Source organism: Mauremys reevesii, linkage group 1, assembly GCF_016161935.1.
Source record: "Mauremys reevesii isolate NIE-2019 linkage group 1, ASM1616193v1, whole genome shotgun sequence".
In the NCBI taxonomy this organism is placed as follows: Eukaryota; Metazoa; Chordata; order Testudines; family Geoemydidae; genus Mauremys; species Mauremys reevesii.
In genome coordinates, this window is record NC_052623.1 from 170632504 (window position 1) to 170652864 (window position 20361).

At 40.2% G+C, this 20361-nt stretch overlaps 1 protein-coding gene across 6 annotated transcripts in view; it reads right to left on the reverse strand.

Moving 5' to 3' along the window:
- Positions 1–508: 508 nt before the first annotated feature.
- The window catches only part of BACH1 (BTB domain and CNC homolog 1), a 44185-nt gene continuing 24332 nt past the window's right edge, over positions 509–20361 (reverse strand). For all 6 annotated transcript variants that reach the window (XM_039520219.1, XM_039520234.1, XM_039520192.1 and 3 more), the window contains exons 4-5: positions 18615–18821; positions 509–3598 (exon numbers count right to left, since the gene is read on the reverse strand). In XM_039520219.1, coding sequence (XP_039376153.1) covers positions 3140–3598; positions 18615–18821 — 666 coding nt within the window. In that variant the 3' untranslated portion in view covers positions 509–3139. The remainder of the gene's footprint in view (positions 3599–18614; positions 18822–20361) is intronic.

The following is a 20361-nucleotide window of genomic DNA, read 5'->3' on the forward strand; positions in this document are numbered from 1 at the left end:
TTAAGTAATGGGACTCTCGTTCCTGTAGATGGGTTGACAGTTAGTGGAGCCTCAGGTCATCTGAAATTGGTTTAGAACCTTCAGATGTGGTGAAGATAAAAGTACTCTCTCACTGAAAAAGTCTGTTTCCTCCAACTGTGTTCAACACAGTTTCAGATGTCTAACAGGACCCAATATTATAATTTTAAAGAACATTGACTCCATCGAACTAGGAATTTAATAGGTACATCCAATTCATTAGAGTTTTTCCCAAGAACAGCATAGTTAGCCCAGTGACCTAATGAATCAAAGACTATTAAGTACACCCAAACTGCCTTTAAGAAAAAAAAAAAAAGTTATCTTAGACAATGAAAAAACAATGAATTTCTTCAACATGTTAAGGATAGTCGTGTATTTTTTCCTCCCTGTAACCCCAACAAATAGCAAAATTCATAAGTTATTTAAAAAAGTCCACAGGAAACCCTCAAAACACAGGACACAATTAATTTCAAACTTTTGGGAACTTTATTCCAATTCAGTAATATTTGCTATTGTGAATATTGAGGAGTTTGTAAACTGTATAAATAATGTTGCTACTGTTTCCAGAGATCAAGTTTAGCAGTACGAAATAAATGAATAATGTATCAGTAAATATTAGTTTCACACTGCAAGAGATGTACATAAAAAGAAAAGCCTTTTTAGAAAGGACAGTGGCTTTTATTGTATTTTTAGAAAATATTGGATTATGAAAGATACAAAATCAGTTGTAATTATTTCACTTTTTTACACTCTGTATTCCATTTTACTGATAAGGCTTTACGATATCTTGCCCAACAGATTTAAAAGGTATTTTAAAACATGCCTTAAAGTATTTTTACAAGTTCAAAATCGAGTATCTCTTAACTGAAATAAACAATATTTACCTGAGAATCCTATATCATAAAATTGCCATTCATTCTTAACTTTAGCAAGTTGATGATGTAGCCTACAGAAGTCCACATGCAACCTGTAGGTCTATTGTATTAAATAATCAAAAATTTATTTAGATGCAGCTGGTTAGGTAATAAACTACCCCAAACTTTTCAAACCAGGCTGGTATTAGAAAATGTTTAAGTTTAAGCACACAGGATTAATTTCACCATACTGCACACAAAACCAGAGCTGCTGGTTTTGCATTGGAAATCCTGGGGGTTTGTGGGATAGAATTCAGACACCAACCTGTGAACAGGTGGCAGCAATGTAGCACAGCACCTCTGTGGCTGCTCTTCTAGCCCTAGAACTTAAGTAGTGGTCACTGCTGACCCCCAGTCCCAACAGTTGGTGTTTTGGGCCACTGGATATGCGTGAGGCCCTGGCCAGCCCCTTCTCTATGAATGCTCCACCCCCACATAGCCCAGCCAAAGGGCTTTAAAAATATATATAATTCCTATTGATAAAAATTTGACTATGAAGTTGCAAGCCCACGATTTAGTCTCAATTCATTGTATTATGCCATTTTAGAACATTACCCACTTTAGAATGTTACATAAAGGGCCCTACATTGTTAATGTAAGTAGAAAAATGTGGTGGCAAAACTGACCAATCATGGGGCATTGGGATAAGAGGGCTAGAGGGTTGCTGGAGAAGAGATAATGTGATCCTCATAAGTAAATACATTATAAAGTCACAATATATAAATGCTAGTCATTTAAAAAAAGTCTCCTCTCAATAATCTGAAGGGAAAAGATACCCACAACCAGTAGAACCCACATCAAGTTGTATTGGAGTAGTACTTTTTTCTAAAGTTCAGTTATTTTAAGCTTGCATATATCATAATGCTATGCAACATTAATAAAAATTCTTCATCCTGAAAAAAACAAATATCACTGTAGATCTGAATGAACGTGAAATCACTTGGATATGAGGTAGTGTATTTACTTGTATTACATCTGGTTATTAGAAGTACTGTTGAGATTTGTCAACTCTTTTATATTTGGCCAATGGTTCACAATACACTTTTATAATATAAATCTTATTAATGCTAAGTTACCTATATATAGAGAGCTTAAACCAAGCACCTTATCAGAAAGAGTTATGTTTTAGTATCCTGGAGGCAAAAATTCTGTTTCACCATAAAATAAGGTAAACCTGCAAAGCCAATATTTACAGTCGCAATTGGAGCAAAAGATGATCTTCCATACATGCACACAAAGATAAAAAATTTAATGTACATTGAGGTAGAAAATGAAGAATTCCATTGGCTTGTACAAGGTTCTTCTATGTTTTGTTATGTAAACCAACAAAGTATTTTTTTCTATTGTGAAGTTTGGTACTTAAGATGTCTGGTATCAGAACAGCAGCTAAGCAATGAGGGATTATTTGTACACAATTTGCCTCTAACACAAGGCCAAAAAAACCAAAACAAAACAAACAAAAAAACACCTTACAGCAGGGATTATTCCCTCCCCCTCCCCGCCCCCCCCCCGCTCCATTTGTCTTATTTTAAAGATTGGGTTTATTCTTTACATAATAAGTAATGAACAAAACCCAACTGGCTCATTTTCTTTTTATACTTTGTACAAGGTTAGAATTTAAGTACAAGCCATTGAAAATGCACTGAAAGTTACGTTTACCCATAAAGGTATCCTGATTAAAAGTTATTTTCAAACATCTGCACTGGTCCCAATGATTGTAACATGTATAAGCAAGTCTTAGTCTTTCAAAATACTTTGTTTTCTGACCCTCATATGAGATATTTTACAAGGAAGCACAAGATCATCTGCTAGCAAGTCATTGTACAACAAGAATAGATTTTTGAAAGAGCATCTGGGCTTGAGATGCCACAAAATCAGAGAAGTAGTTCTAGTACTCCACTAGTCATCATGATGCTGGTATCCTAATCTATCTAGAAGTAATCCCATTTGTTTGCACTAAAGGGCTGAGCTCTTGTACAAGCTTTTAGAGATGGAAACATTTCTTAAGAGTGACTTAAAAAATTATGCCCCATAATTACATAAAACAAACCCAAAGGTCTGCTGAATAATGTAGATGGACAGATACTAGTTAATGCACTTGCAAAATATAAAGTTTTGCCTTTCCCTTCACTTAAGGCATTTTATAATAATGCTGAAACCCTTATTTTAAATCTCATAAGGTTGAGGTTGGCAATCACAAAACAGATTTATTCATCTGTAGTGCATTTGTCAGTCATCTGCTGACAGAAATCTGTGATACCACCACCCTGTCCGCAGTGTTCCACAAGTAAAGTTTTCTCCGACGTTTTCATAGAAACCGGACGTAGTTCCTGCACTTCACTATAAGCGGTATCATATGTGCCTCTTATATATGGATAGCAAGAACTCTGTTCACTGGCTGATACAGCACCCGAAAGCCCAGTCGGTAATTCTATACACAATGGGATCACAGGCTTGCTATCAGGAGCCGTTCGTTCTCTCTCAGAAACTAAAAGTGAAAGTGGACAATCCAAGGTAGAATACTTTGCAAGTATCTGTATTTGCTCAGGACTCAATGCTGCTTCCTTACATACTTGCTGGCAAAGTCCAGTCAGATTCTGCTTTGTCTCGCCCAACGTTGACAAAATGTGATCTCGCTCCTTTAGCAAGCTCGCCTTTTCATTTTGCTGCAAAAAGACACATGGTTATTGACTCTGTACATTTTAGTGCTCTGAAATTCAAATTATAGTTCTACTTTTCAGCTAAACAAATATTGAATCCAACAGATGTATATTTTATTTACCTTGAAAAAGATAACACTTTAAAGTGATGATAAAAAGCAACAGACTCAAGTGTAGCTTTTTTGCAAAGAGCTGATTTTGATTTGAACTGTGCAAAACTCCACCTTTTTATATTTAAATAAAAACTATTTTCATCTGAACAGAATGCTGAAGTTTCAAAAGCGATGCCAGGACAATGTGTGAAAGTTATCCATTCTCAAAAAATTTCACTTTTTCTGAAAAACATTTTTCAGGCTTATGAAATTTAATCTTTTAGATAAATCCAAAACAATGAAGTTCTGAGGTCATTCATTGGAACTATTTTGCACAATTCTACTTATAATCAAATTCCTCTATAGATGTTCTGAAGAGTGGTCATGTGGAGACTGAACTATGAAAAAAGACTTGCAAATGAAGAATTCCATCCTTGTAAGATTTATGCCATCACCTTAGTGATTCCTCAAATGCTATTTGTGAGGCAGCACTAATTTTAATTTATTCTTGTACAAATGTTTTAAGATCTCAAAACTTGACAGCAGAAAAATTAAGGTTTTACCTGAAAAACAGAACCCATAGGTGAAAGAAACTAATTCTTATTCAACATATTGCATATGCATGCCAAAATTAGTCATCAATATGGTCCTGTAATTAAGATACCATGTTTTAGGCAATTACTACAGGATCAATAAAATTGCTACATGAATGGTCTACCTAAGTAGTTACATTAATAAATTAAACATTTAATACCAGACACTATACTCTCATTGAGGCCAGTATTCCAAGAGGCAAGATTAAATCCAGATTTCACACAGCATTGTGTACCCATGTGGTATTGTACCTCTCCTTCTACTTTGTGTAAGTAAATGTTTCTGAACTGGGGAACGTAGTTGCCACTTCCCGTTTCAGGGCAGGTGACTTCTATAGCCTTTGTGACTGTTGTGCCAATGGAACTGGGAAAAATATGTAGTGAGCATAGGTGGATAAAGCAGAGCACTTTGTAATCCTAACCAAAATATCCTGAAAACCTGTCAGTCTATATAGTTTCAAAATACTGTCTGGAATGGTGTAACAACTGTGGAGAACTTAAACAGAGGGTGAAGTAATAATGGACATGAGGAGACTGGTACTATTTCTGTTGCTATACCTAAGTACAGAAAATACACTGCTGAAATAGTACATTACGTGAGGATACCGGTTGAACATTTGGGTTATTGTATTTATTCGCTGACCATTGAGAAGCATGCTAGGTTGTCAGACAGACAAAGAAGAATGTCCCTGCTCTGAAGAGCTTACAAACTAATTACATACATAATTCAAAAGTGAATTTACAAAAACTGGGAGATTGAAGGGAAGACAAAGATTACTGTAGAAGATAAAATGGTTACAAACCTGTTCAGTAACTGGTGTTCTTTGAGGTGTGTTGCACATGTCCATTCCACTTCACGTGTGCACACTAGAGTGACAAAGCAGGAGATCTTTCTCCCACAGTGGTACATTTTGGGGCAGCATGTGCACATTCTGCATGGTTATGCAGCAAACCTCTTTGAAAGAGGACTTATCAAAGTGCATTGATGAACTGTTAATGCAAATCAGCAGAGTCCACAAGGACAGTTAGTCCACAGCAGGCTAGCGCAAGGTAGATTCACACCACAGCTTACCACAAACTAAACGTTCATATAGACAAGCCCTTAGCAATATCATAGCACAGATGAATACTGAAGGAGCTCCAGAAGGAGTTCATCTGCAAAGAGACCAGTTGCCCCTTTATTCTGTCAGCCAAGGATGAATAATTGCAAAGATAGACTAAAATAGCCTTTTATCTGGATAACGCCCTTTGGATATCCGAAGTATAGAGTTCCTCATCTTTATGACTGAGGTTTCGGGAAAAAAGTTGGTAAGTGTATGTAGGCTAAATTCGACGAAAATCCAACACCACTTAAGTGAGAAATTTAGGGTGTGGATACAAATTAACTTTTTCTGTATAGAACATCATTTAAGGATGGCCAGCAACCAAAGCTTGAAGTTGTGTTACTCTCCTGGCCGAAGTAACAGCTTCCAGGAATGCTACCTTCACTGAGAAATGAAAAAAGGAACACAGCTATAAGCTCAAAAGGTGGGCCCACTAACATTGACAACTAAATTTAGATCCCAAGATGGCGTGGGGCCTCTTAATAGGAGGAAAAACCCTGTCCAATTCTTTCAGGTATCTAAGAGCCATAGGGGGTTGGAAAACACCAGATCTTCCTTTTCTACAGGAGGATGGAATACAGAGACAGGTACCAAGTGAACTCTCAGACAACTGACAGAGACCTTTTCCATTAGGTAAAGCAGGTGAACCAGAATGAACTGTAAGGGAGGCACTTCTCCTTTACAGGCTCTCTGTTAGGACTACACAGAAAACCTTTTTCATTTCCTCAGGTAAGTATACCTGGTGGAAGGTGTCCCACTATATTTAAGAGAATGTTTTGAACACCAAAGGAACAAACAACTTCCTGGGGAATTAACCGCTGTGCATCCAAGTAGCCATGGGGTAGACTGAGAGGGTTTGGATATAGTGTCTGGCCATAGTTCTATAAAACTATGTCTGAGACCTGGGGGATAGATATGCAACATGAATCAGAGATTCAATGGGACCAAGAACCACTGCTGTCAAGACCAGGAGGTGCTACCAAAATTAGAATGGCATGATCCTGTCAGAGTTTGCACAATACTTTGGTACCATGGGGATGGAGGGGCAGGCAAGGGAGAAGTATACAGAAGTTGCCCCATCCAGGACAGTAGGAAGGCATCTGATAAAGGCTGTGACCAGAAAAGGTGACACTGCCTGTTCTGTTCGATGACAAAGGGGTCTATTGCTGGCCTTCCCCAAGTCTGAAAAATGCATTTTATATCATGTCAGGTTTGAAGGACCATCCGTGACCTCAACTGAACATTCTGATGAGGTGGTCTGCCATACAGTTTTGGACCCCCAGGAGGTTAGATGCTTTTGAGCATAAATTGAGTTCTTGAACAAAGTCCAAAGGCTCACTGCCTCTTGGTAAAGGAGGTCTGATCTGGACCTCCCTGCTTTTTCAAACAGAACATAGTGCTGTTGTCCATAAGTACTTGTTCCATATATGCTCTGATGTGTGGAAGAAATACCTGACAGGCCAGGTAAATAGCTCAGAGCTCTCAGACATTTACGAGGGGGAGAGAGAGATCCTGACGACAGTCCCCGAGTCTAAAAAGTCCTCTCATCCAAGAGATGAAGCATCTGTGACCAGGGTCAGGGAGGGCAGACTTGGGGAAAAGGAAACTCCTCTGCATAAATTAGCAGGCTTAATCCACCAATCAAGGGATGACAAACATCTGCAGGTCTGAGTCCGCATGTCCAGTGGATCACTAGGACAGTAGACAGACTTCAGCCACCTCTGCGTGACTTTGAGGCAAAGTCTGTCATGCTGAGTCACACACATACAAGCTGCCATCTGACCTAGAAGGCTCAGGCAATTCCTCACTGTTGTACGTGTATGTGTCTAGAAATCCTTGCACAAGTTTACTGTTGTCTGAAACCTGGTAAATTCTATTACAGCCAAAGTATGTTTAGAACCACTTATGAATTTGATTCTCTGCACAGTGAGAAGAAGGGACTTGTCCTTATTGATCAACAGGACCACAGAACAAAAGAAAGCCATAAAAAAAAATCCAATCTATCTCCATTTGCTGTCTGGATTGACCTCAAACCAGCCATTTGTCCAGATAATGAGTACACCTAGACACCCACTTTTCTGAAATGTGCCTCAACCACTGTCATGCACTTTGTGAAGACTTGAGGTGCTGACAACAGGCTGAAGGAAAGGACCATAAAGTGATAATCAACATCTGCTGCAATGAACCATAAAAGCCTCCTGTGGCTCTGGTGAATGGTCACATGGAAGTAGACATCCTTTAACTAGAGGGCAGCAAACCAATCACTGGGGCCTAGGGATGGGACAACAGATGCTAGGGTAAACACACAAACTTTTTTTTTAAATGTATCTGTTGAGATTTTGCAAATCTGTGATGGGGTGAGGCCTCCCTTCAACTCTGGAATGAGAAAACATGATAGAATCCCTTCCCCCAATGTTGAGGAGGTAGCTCTCTTATGGCCCGTAACTATAAATAGAGACTGAACTTCTTGAATTAGAGTGAGAATGGCCCCTGAAAAGAGACTGGGGATGTGGTGGGTACAGTTCTAAAGTGCTTAGTAACCATCCATCTGTTGTAATATGGGTCCAGTCAATTACTTAGAATGTGCAACAACTTGCAGCCTAAAGGAGGGGAACATCAGAACGGTACATTGTCCTTGACTAAGGAGTCAAAATAGACTGCTTATTTCTACATAATACAGATTGTTTGCATGTAGCACAGATCTCCTCCTTTGAGTCTTATGACATCACCTAGATTGGTCCAGATGTCTTGCTGGATACAATGGATACATCTCTGCTGGACTTGAGACTAGAACTGCTCTCTCTTACAGCATGGAGTATAAATGCCCAAAGCCTTTAGGATTGCCTTAGAATCTTTAAGAGAATGCAGAGTTTCATCTGTTTTCTCTGGAAATAAATATGAGTCTTCAAAGGGCAAACCCTCAGTTGTTTGCTGGACTTTGGGGAGGAATGCCAGATGACCGCAAACAAGAAACACGGTGCTCAGTGATTGCCATTGCCATTATTTGAACTGCTGAATTCACGTTGTCTGTTACAGCCTGTACTGACAATTTTTTTGCTACCCTCACTAACAAGAGCTCTGTACTCCTCTTTAGCATCTAGCAACTTTAGGTCTAATTGGGATTCCATAACACAGTTTGAGGATGTCAGTTTGATTTGAAATTCTAAATTGCAGTCTTGACAATGAATAAAACCTGTCTCCCAAACTAATTCAGTTTCTTTGAATCTTTGTCTTTGGGAGTAGATTTAGGTCACCCTTGTCTCACCTTTTTATTCATGGCCATCGTGATCAAAAATTCTACGTTTGGGTGCAAATAAAAGCATTCATATCTCTGGGAACGAACTTGAAACCTCTTCAGTCCTTTCGGCAATGAGAGTCAGACAAGGTGGGGAGGGGTGGGATTGCCAAAAGGATTTTGGTAGGTTCCAACACAGCCTCATTAACAGGTAAAGTCACTTGAGCAGACCCTGTATTCCCAACAGAGGAGGCTACGGTTTTCCTAAGTTCCTAGTACATCTTATGAATGTCAGGAATTGGAAAAGATGATTCAGAGACAGTAGCATCATCAGGGAACAATGAGGAAGTGTTGAATGGGGGCATTGTAGAGTCCACCTGTTCTATCTGCTGAAGTGCTATACCAAAAGGAGTGTAGGAGGTGGATTTTATAATGTATGATTTGATTTCATCCTGTCAGCCACCCTTTTTGAATAGCAGAAAGGAATGACAGACCAGAACAATCTTTATGACTGATTATGGTCACCCTTTTGTTTTAGGATAAGTTATAATGTCTACTATGGTTTCCTATAGGTATTACAAATTAGGCACTCTAGTTAAATATACATTTCTTTGTTTTAAGGTTAAGTAAGAGACAGGATTCTCTATTGTGTCTATGTTAAGTAGATTAGAGGAACATTGAAGGTCCAGGTCTCAATGTAAATTGTCTTGGTTATTGACTGTAAAATTTAGCAAGGTTTAATTTGCAATGCCTTTTTGCTCGATATAAAATACTACTGTTTGTATTCTCAATCTGTTTGTGTGAATGAGGAATGTATGCATCAGGAAAAGATAAGGTGTGAAGGCCATTGTTATAGCCAGATGGTCAAGAAAGAAGGAGTGAAGAGACTTAAAGGACATCAAAGAATCAACACACATCCATAATGAAGGGCAGCTTGAGGACCCTGAGGTGAAGGCTGGCACCCCTAAGGACAATTGATTAAATTGGAACAAAGGACAGAATGACCCTCTCGGAGGTGTATTGGAATGTTTACACCAATTAAGTAATAACTGGTCACAAACTGACACAGCAAAATCCATAGACTTCAACAGAGAAAAAAAAACCTATAAGAACAGGGTGCTTGGCAAGATGAACCCAAAGTCCCATGGCCACACTCCAGGAGCATCGGATCGTGACCGACAAGAGCCCAGCTCCACACTTGTGCTCAATCTAACTGGCCATTAGATTGAGTCGAGCTACAACAGACTGATAACTATGAACATCATTGGCAGAACTATGTGTGTGTGTGTGTGTGTATATATGAGTGTGTGACTGAAAAGCATATGCTAACTGTTGTATTTTCAATAAATGCTGTGTATTTACCTTCCTCTATAAAGATCCTGTGTGCTTTGTATGAGCATAATCAATAACCAAGACAATTTACATTGATACCCAGGCCTTCAATGTTCCTCTAATCTACTTAATGTAGACACAATAGAGAATCCTGTCTCTTACTTACTAAACCTTAAAACAAAGAAATGTATATTTAACTAGAGTGCCTAATTTGTAATACCTATAGGAAACCATAGTAGACATTATAACTTATCCTAAAACAAAAGGGTGACCATAATCAGTCATAAGGATTGTTCTGGTCTGTCATTCCTTTCTGCTATTCAAAAAGGGTGGCTGACAGGATGAAATCAAATTATACATTAATTCTCATAGTACATTATAAAATCCAGCTCCTAGAGGAGCAGGCACTGGAGGAATAAGATCACCCGCTTGCTGGGTATTTGGATCAGTACTGGGTAGAAAACAGTGCCTTAATGGTAACAGCATAGAGTCTGGAGGAACCCCAAAAGATTTCAAAAGGGCCAGTGCTGTACATGATATGGTACTTGGGCCAAGCCCCGAAGTATCCCCTCCTAGGACCTGCTATTACACAAATGAGAGTGGTCAGACCAAGGATAAATGAGGAGAAGCATATGACCTTCTGTGATGGGATCCCCAAAGGTAAGAATCCACCCTAAGAGTAAGCATAATCTGAAGGCCAATGTGATGCAACACTGGACAGCAGTCCTGCTGAAGATTTTGTACATCTGCTCCTGCATCTTAAGAGCATCTGGTCACTATGGTACCAACAAGTGCCCGGTCTCTACTGGTATTGAATGAGTAAATGTTGAGGAGATCCCAGTACCAGAGCTTGTGTAGCAGGAATAATTGGTATCCAATTCATCTTGCATCAATGGTGAGTCTGGCAGAGACAGGCAAAAGTGGTCCTGGTTGCCATGTATGCTTCAGGTGTCATCAGTACCAAGGGCATAAGATACATCGTAGGTGAAGTTGACGTCACAGAAGGTCTGGAAATGGATGGAGTCTCAACAGTAACACATTATATGCTGGAGTCAATCGCTCTATATTGCTAAACTACAAATGGAATATTAGGGAGCACCTAGCTGGAGCTGGCTTAGCTCTAACCTTAGTACTGGTTGTCTTCTTGTGTGATTCTGTTGATCATCTAGCCCTTGAAGATTAAGAGGGCTTTTTCTGGCTAAAAGAGATCAAAGTACTCTACTTCTGCTGCATTTGTGGTACTGGAGATGGACAATGGCAACAGCAACGAGGAGATGCCACCAAGCGTAGTGGTGCGCTCTGAGATCAGTAGAGTCTGGAACTCCATGTACTGAGCAGCAGGATTCTGTGTGTGTGCATGCAAAGCTGCTTCCACCAAGAAATGTCAAAGCTGAACTTCTCTCAACTCTTTAATTCTGGTCTTAAACCACCTACAGACAGGGCACTTATGCTCACGTGGCCTTCTCCCAAAACACTTTAAACTGTGAGAGTGGGGACCGCTGATTGGCATAGATTTGTTACAGCAAGAATAGCAGTGAAACCCTGGGGACTTAAGCATGCCCCAGTACCGAGCTTAAAGCTCGAAGAAAAACACAACATTTTTTTTTAAATGTACCAGAACTATGCTAAAACTACCTATGTACTACTACTACTAATACAACATTTAGAAAAACTCTCTCTAAAGAGAAAGTGGGAAAGAGCATGACTAGCTCACACATGCTCTGAATGCCGACCATAGGCAGTGAGAAGGAACTAGGGGGAGCATGGGTGTTGAGGGATCTGTGCCCCTTGATAGCGTTGCCTAGCAGATCGTCATGGGCACATGCACAACCTCAACAAGTTCCAGTGTAGGAAAAATATCTCCAGCTTCAGTGCACTTGTATTCACACACAAAGTGGAATGGACATTGGCAAGCACTTGAAGAAGAAAATGCAGTTATTCAATTTATGTGCACATTCATATGCTATGGAAGGCTTAGATAATTTAAAAATGCTTGTGGATTTTTTGTTCATTTTGTACTAAACTGTGACTGTTTTACAGGCTTTTAAGATGGATGGTGGAAGTGGAGGACATCAAGGTAGGAGAGGCTCAAGAAACTGACAAGGAGGTGGCAAGGAATGACTGATGGGACAATTAGGATGAGGGGAGGTCACAGAGGAGGATAAGAAGAAAGACTGTAGAGGCAGGAAAGAGCAACGTTAAATGAAGCAGATAGCAGTAATCAAGTTGTGATTAACCTGGAATTCTCCAGATGGCAGAGATGGACTAAGCTAGAGGCCGGGGGCTATGTAGATTAAACAAGGGTAAGACTCAGTGGTACAATATAATCGATTGATGCAGCTTCAAACAAATGAATCTCTCTCTCAAAAAAAACAAACCCCACCCACACACAGACTACAAAAACCCTCTTTATCAACAAACTCACTATGCTACATTGACTCCTTCATTCATAAACAATTTTAACATATTTTTAAGTTTTACTTCCATATTCTCTCCTTTCCTCCAAGCTTTCCTTTTGCAACAGAGCTTCAAACAGCAACCTTCACTACTATCTCCCTGAGAAAACTGATGATCTCTTTAGTGGTACTTTGCAGGGAAGCAGTTGCTGCCAGTCCTTCCCACCTCAGCTAATCAGTAACAGTAATTTGCTACCCCACTTCCAGTAGTCAGCAGAGGGAAGCAAAGCTGGCAGTAGCTGCTGCTTCCTTTCTGAAGTCAATACATATACACGCATCTTGCGTATGCCGAGGCACTTAGTTGCATATTGTATTGGTAAACTGATGTGGACTGTTGCTTAGTACTAAACCCTAAATCTCCAAAAAATATTTCCAGTTAAGGTATTTTTCTATCTACAGTGAATACTAATTATTGGATATAACCATTGATTTTGGGTGCCCAATTTGAGATGCATAGGACCCAATTCTCCTTGTCCCCACCAAGTACTTAGCATTATACAGCACTTTTAATGTTCAAAGCACAGGTCCTGTTGACTTTAGGTGCAGCTGTGAGTACTCAGCACTTATGTAAAAATCAGACTCTAGGGTCTCAAATTGGGCATCCAGAAAACAAAGTACACTAAATTAGTGATCATCTGTGGAAATATGGTTGAAGTGACTTGCCTAGCATCACACACAAAATCTGTGGCACAGGCAGGGATAGAAATCAGTTCCCCAGGGTGACATTCAACTGCCTGAATCATGAGACTGCCCTTTCTCTTCCTGAAGCCTCCGACCTCGTTTATCACACACCCTTCAACTTCTGCCACAAACGAAAGAGGGATCCTACAAACAACAGTCTCATTCACTGAACTGTACTGAATGAGGCAGGGGTCCTGTGGAAAAGATAGCAAATGACCACAAACAAATATCCTGCTCCTACTGAGTCCTGGGCCGGAAGGTTTTACAAATACAGTACTTGTCCTTCACGTGTTCCCCCAAGCACTTGAGGCAGCTGCTATGGGGGTCACTTACAGGCATAGGTCTGTTACAGTCCATGCAGGGCTTATCCCAGGAGACTTGGGCATGTCCCACCTAGGGTGAAGTCCCCGCTGAGACTAACTCCTAACTACAGGTAGCTACTTAGCACTAACTACTATAAACAAAATATTTATAAGGCCTTAAGGCTCTAAGTCAGTAGAAATGAAACTGCTAGCCCTTCTAATGAAAGGAAAGGTGCTCCGATTAACCACCACAGGTGGTGAGAAGGAACTGAGAGGGTGTAGGGCCAGCAGCGCCTGATATACCAATGCATGAGCACTCAAGGGGCGCCACTGCTGACCCTACGGATACCGCTAAGGCAAAAATCTCTGACGACCACGATAACATGGGCATGCGCACATCTAGAATGGACTAGACATGAGCAAGAGAACGAAGAATGTCATTTTAATCGACAGCTGACGGGGGAAGCTAAAGAGGGGGTCCTCATAAAACGTTCAAATCCCAAATAGGGATAGGTCCCCTAATCTGCAGGAAAAACTCCATCTCCTAAGGAACTTCTTCATTGTAGGATAAGCAAATATTTAAAGTTCTCCCAATGAGGAATGGAAGGCCATTATAGCAGCTAAATGTACTCTGATAAAACTCATAGATAACTAGTGAGTTTAAAAAGATCAGGGTTAAGGACAGCAGGGAGAGATGAGTCACAAAAGCATGGTTAGATACACCAATGGTGGAATCTCTACCATTTCTGGAGGTAAGTAACTCATGTAGATATGTTTCTGTTTAGTAATTCCTGTTATACTTGTGTAGTACAAGAAGTTTTCATTCCTGCGAGCTTCAGAGTAACCAAGCCTTAAGGCAAAGAATTCTCAGGCTGAGATGGAGAATTTGACCAGAATCTTAAGCAAGAAGGTGGGGACTGGCCAGAAGATTGATTGCTGAAAAACCCACAGGGTGAATCAGGTAAGCGTATCAAGCCTCCTGGGGCCACATTGGAGATATTAGTATAACCTTCACTTTATCTTATCTTGTTTACCACTTTCAACAACAGTAATGTTGGAGGAAACACATAAAGGAGGCCCCTTGTCCATGCAACAAAGACAGCATCTCCCAGAAACAGAAGGCCCAACACTCCCCTTGAATGATGTCAGCACTTCTTGCAGGCAACAGTGGTAAAAAAGTCCACCTCCAGAAACCAATGAGTTTGAAAAAATAAGATCGAGAGTCCACAAGTCCAACTCCCATTCATATTCTGGGGAGAAGTGCCTGCTGGGGTCATCAGCCATGGTGATTTGTATGCCTGGGAGGTAAGATGGGGAAATTAGAACGGGACTGGTTATTCACCAGTTCCATAGCTTCACTGCTCCAGCACAAAGAGAAGGGAATCTCTGCCCACCCCACCCCCTTTGCTGGTTGATATACAACATGCAGGCTACAATGCCTGTCATGATTTTGATGGATGTGCTCTTGATTAATGGTAGAAAGTATAAGCAGCCATTCCTGACCACCTTCAGCTCCAGAAGGCGGGTGTGTAAATGAGCTTCTTGTGTAGACCACCTGCTCTGAATGCTGTGCATCCCTAAATGTGCTTCCCATCCTAGAAGACTCATTTGTTATGGTAATGATTGGAGGATGCTGAATGAACGGAACACCTACACAGATGTTGTAAGGATCCTTCCATCAACTGAGGGAGTCCCACCTTTCTGAGGGACCAACACCAATCTGTCTAGACTGGTCTGTTTGGAGTATAAATTGTTCTGACTCACCCCTGGAAGCAGTGGAGCTATAATCTGGCAGGCTGTGTCACAAGGCACAAGCTGCCATGTCTCCCAGTAACTGGATACAATAGCTTGTGGATGTCTGTGGGCTTATTTGAATCTCTGCCAGTAAATTTGAAAAAGAGTCATGAACCTATTCCTGTCTGATTGTTACAGCATTTAAGGAAGCTCTGCTAAGGAAGGGGATGGTACCAGAGAAAGCTGTAATTCTCATGACTGACAATCTTGGTACAGGCACACACAACCCATTAAGAAGGGAGATGCTGGCTCACTGGAGACATGCAGATCACTGGAGTACCTAAGCTCTTGCAGTACTTGAGTTGTCAGAACCAAAAGTGGGGTCTGTGTCAATTAGTCCTTTGTAATAGAAATCATTGGTAATGATGATGTTGACAGTCTCGAACACTGAGTAGTATGAGGCCACTTAGACTTCTGCGGTACTAAGGAAGTCATGTGGCTAGGCACCAGAGATTGAACAGTAAGATCAGATGGTACAGTCTTCTCAGAAGCCAGGTATTTCTCCCTGCTGCTCTGGTTGAGCTTAGACTATACTGGAGATGGTTTAGGTACCTACACCAGCTTGGAACAGTGGCTCCTCAATGAGCTCAGGTTTTGGGAGCACTACTGGTAATGGAGGAGCCTGGAGCCTCAACAGAACCCAGACCATGACCTGTGGGCTCCAAAATGGTCAACCTTTGCAGAGACAGATCTCCTTGCGGCAGTAGCTTTCCCAGGAGAAGTAGAACTCTTCTTAGAGGCTTTCCCAGTCCCTTTGGATGATTTGTCTTTCAAAGCTCTGGGTTAGGACGGTGCTGAAGTAGATGGGGCATGATGCTCACTGGGAAGCTGGTGATGGGGCAGGAGGGTCCCCAGATCCAGATCCAAGGCAAGGTGAAGAGAGCGCTCCATCATGAGCAGTTTAAGCCTGATCTCCTGATTCTTCAGAATCTTGCTCTTAAGGGCTGCAGAAAGACTACATTTCTGGGGGAATGTGTTCCCCACACTCCCAAGGCAGCAAATGCACTGGGAATATCTGTCGCTGACTAGGATAGCTTCCTGGCATGAGGGGCAATGTTTAAATCCTGATGACCTTGGCATAATTCCACAATGGAGGAAAAAGAGAATTCCCTCAAGAGGTGTAGAAGGAATAAACTAAAATCCTCAAAATAACAAAATAAAAATGAAGTAAAAATGACAACTACACTAATGAAACACAAAAAAAGGCTAACTAAATTAGAAGAAAAGGCAATAAGCTTATTAATAGTGAAGTAGGCATGCTGACACTCCATCTCACACAGACGTGGTTAAGAAGGAACTGAGGGTGGTTTGCCTGTACAGCCCTATATACTCTTGGTGCAGGGCACAATGACATGTAGGTGCATGTGCGGTCCAAATGACTACTGCTACCAGAAATCTCTGATTAAGGCCAGGTGGGATTCACCCGCACCTGAAGTGGAGCACCCATATGGACAGTAGTCAAAAGAAACAAAAAACTGAAATATGAGGAAATGAAGACAAGTTGTACTCACATTAATTTTCTTGCTGCGAGAGAGTTAGGTCTCCTATGCTTAAATGCAATTACTACATTAAATCAATATTACCCTTTAAGAGGAAAGTATGTGGGCAACTGAAGAGAGACCAAACATCTGCTCAGTTCAGATTTTATTATAGCTATGTAAGAAAGTTAGTGAAAGCATCCAATCAGTTTTAAATATAAACTAAAACTATATACAATTGTTTCTTCTGCTTAAGGTATTTCAAGTAAATACAGTGTTATTTTACAAAAACATTGTGTAATAGATATGTCCTTGAATAAGTAAGATTAGGTCCATTTACAAAATGCAAACACTCTAGCTCTGTTCGCTATTAGCTCTATACTGACTTGCAGTGAAATTATGGCAAATATTCAATGTCTGCTTTGCCAGACATATCTCAAGTATTTTGTGAGTGGCTGCCTTTCCTAAATTAATCCTACAAATGCAGAATGTGTAGGCCAAGTTCAGCATCCTTCTGAGATTTGGCTTCATTAACAGATCATTTAGGTTACAACGATCAAATTATTTCCAGATTTGGCTGCTACTAGCGTTTCTCCCTCAAACATTTCAAAGTCCACACTCTGGATCGTCTCCTATCTCCCTTATATTTAATTGGGTAACAGGTCACCTGCCTAAGGTCAACCTGCTAAAAGGTGGGGATATTTCAGGCAAACACTGCCTGCTTGTTGCAAATTATTCTACATTATGGTTTAATTTAAAAATTTATATGAACATTGAAGTTACAATGGCCTTTTCCATTTAGTTAATTTTTTTCAAGATATGGCAAGTGAAACTGAAAAAATATTTATTACTTTTACAATTTGAAGTCAGAACTGAAGGGAAAGGGAAAGGAACAAGACTATCACACTACACAGTTTTTTCCAAGTTGACAAGAGTAGAATGTTTATTTGTCCCAGGAAGGGAGCACAGCCATACACTGATCTAATAGTTGCCTCCTACATCAGTACTTCCCAATCTGGGGCCATCAGATTACTACAATGGATTCACAGGAAACAAACGCTGACTTGTCACTGTAAACTTGCTACTGTGGATAAGAAGCTGCTCACTGCTTTGAGACCCACCTTACCTCTCTTGCTCCTCCAATAATCTTAAATACTGCTTACTACAAAGGAAGCTCATATTTATGATACCGAAAACTCAGGAAGCATCTCTCACACCACAAAGCTCAACTAACAGTGTGTCCCCAAGCTATGTGGGATGTCAGTTGACACAGCGGAGCTTGGACATGTGCTGTTATCTGAGCTTTGTGGTGAGAGCGAAACTAGTTACAGTAAGGAGTATCACAACTTACGAATTATTCCATACAAAAATTCTCAGCAACTTCATTACACAGACTATGAATCACTGTTTTGGGAAATAACTAACTACATAGGAATACATATGTCCTTGTCTCTGTAGTCATGGGACCAAAAAAATAAAAATAAAAGTCATCTGTAGTTTGTTTTTTTAAATCGTTTAACAAGCATGCTTATTCAAGGAACCCTATAAACAGTTTCTACCCCTCCCAAACAAACTTTAAAATAGATTACAGAAAATATGGATTACAAATCCAAACAAAAATTACAGTACTAACAAGGAGTATGCTAAATACCACCACTTTCGGTTTTGGTGCTACCCAGCTATATAGTGTCTATTTAGACTATAACTTTAAAGACAATATACCCTGTTTTGATCTATATGGTGCCTACTATTTTATTTTACAGAGCATCAGTACAGCAACATTATATTACTGTAGGAAAGTGCTGTATGCGAACAAAACTTTCAACGTTGAGTGCCTAACTTTAGGCAGCTAACAAACACACTTACTCCACATTTGACCAAGCTGTCGGACCCAAAAAACCCAAAACCTAATTTGAGGGATGAGTCTGATTTTGTTAAAAAATTTTCTATACATACCAGTTTTTCAATTTCAGATTCAAGATTCTGTATGCAGTCAAGTTTTCTCTTACGACAGCGCTGTGCAGCAATTCTATTTTTACTTCGCCTTCGGATATCATGGATACAATCCAGCTGTTCAGGAGTCAATTTATGCATTTTCAGAAATGACTGAAAGTCATTTCTAGAAAGTGAAATGATCCTTTGAGAATTAAATGGCAGTTTTACCTAAAATATAAAATATAGTTTTGAACCAAGGAGGAAACTGATACAAGCAAAATTAAAAATCGGCTAAAGTGGAGGGATTTCTTGAAATTAATAAAAGATTTATAAAAAGCAACTTAATTGAAAGGACATGAGCAGAACTAGACCACCAATATTAAACAGAGAGGCAAAAGCAATCTGTCATCACATTTGCACAGTCACATCGATAAAATGCCAGGATTTCAGGCAGATATTTTGATAGAGTCCAGTAGATGTAATCCAAGGACTTTGCTCATTTAATTTCACATTTTCCAAAAAAGAATATTAAAAAAAAAAAAAAAAATCTACTCCTATGCAGTGGATCACAACACACCAGGTATTAGTTAGTGCAATGGTTCTCAACCTTTTTGGGCTCAGTACCCGTTTGTAAATGTTTATGGCATGTCACAACCCAATAAATAGTCTGGGGGTGAAGGCCCTGGGGTGATTTCAGTTGGGTTCTGCCCCCCAATAGGGTTGGGTCTTGCCCAGCACTGATCTCACAGTGGTAGCTCCTACACTGTGGGGCTAGCTAGGCTTGGCTCTTGGTGATGCAAACCTCCAGGGTTGAAGCACCACTCAGGTTTGGCCACACCCACATGACTGGACCAAACTGGAGTTGTGGAGTTGTGACCTGGCTCATTGGGTTGCAGTGCCACTCACTCAAATTTGGCCTACTCAGACTCAGTCATCATGGCTAGGCCAAATCTAAGTGCCCAGCCAGTCCTGTGGGACAGGAGCCATAGGAGCTACCAAGCAACCCTTTGAAACATTTTGGCAACCCAATTTTGAGTCCCAAACGACAGGTTGAGAAATCTTGAGTTAGTGTGTAAGACCTTCTAGAGGCATCCCCCAGCACAGTCTGAATTTTCCCCTAAACCATTAGCAATATATAATATTGCATATATATTTTACACAAATACACATCTATAAATGTGTATTAAATTGTTTCTATTGTAAGGGTAACTGGCTGCAACTCCTGTATTTACGTTGCTTAACACTTTCCATTATTATATATAGAATTGAGCCTTCTCCCCACTACGCATGCTTGAGCTTTGGGGACAGCAGCTGCGACAAATATGCACACATACAAACATTATAAGGCCTGTCACCAATGTTTGGTTCATGTTGAAAGCCATCTTTATTTTTCAAATGCAATATTTATATTTTAAAGTAAGCTATTAAGAGAATATATGCAGACTTAATAAAAAAATAATGTCAAAAATATTATCAGCTTACTTTCACCTAAAGAACTGAATGCAGGGAGGGAGTCTTTCAAAGGGTTTCTACTGCTACCACCAGAGACATCACTAACATTAAAGAATTAGATGGAATGCTGCTCCAGACAATAATGCCATTTACTATTCCATGAATTTAAGGAATGGGCCAATTTCAGCACTGGAGTTAGCTAGCAGTTTCCCCACGTACTTTCAGTGCAAGTTGTGCACTGCTTATTTTGGGGGCTGAATCTGTTCTTAAAGCCTGAAAGGTAAAACACTTCTTTAGAGCAATGAAGAGTTCTACA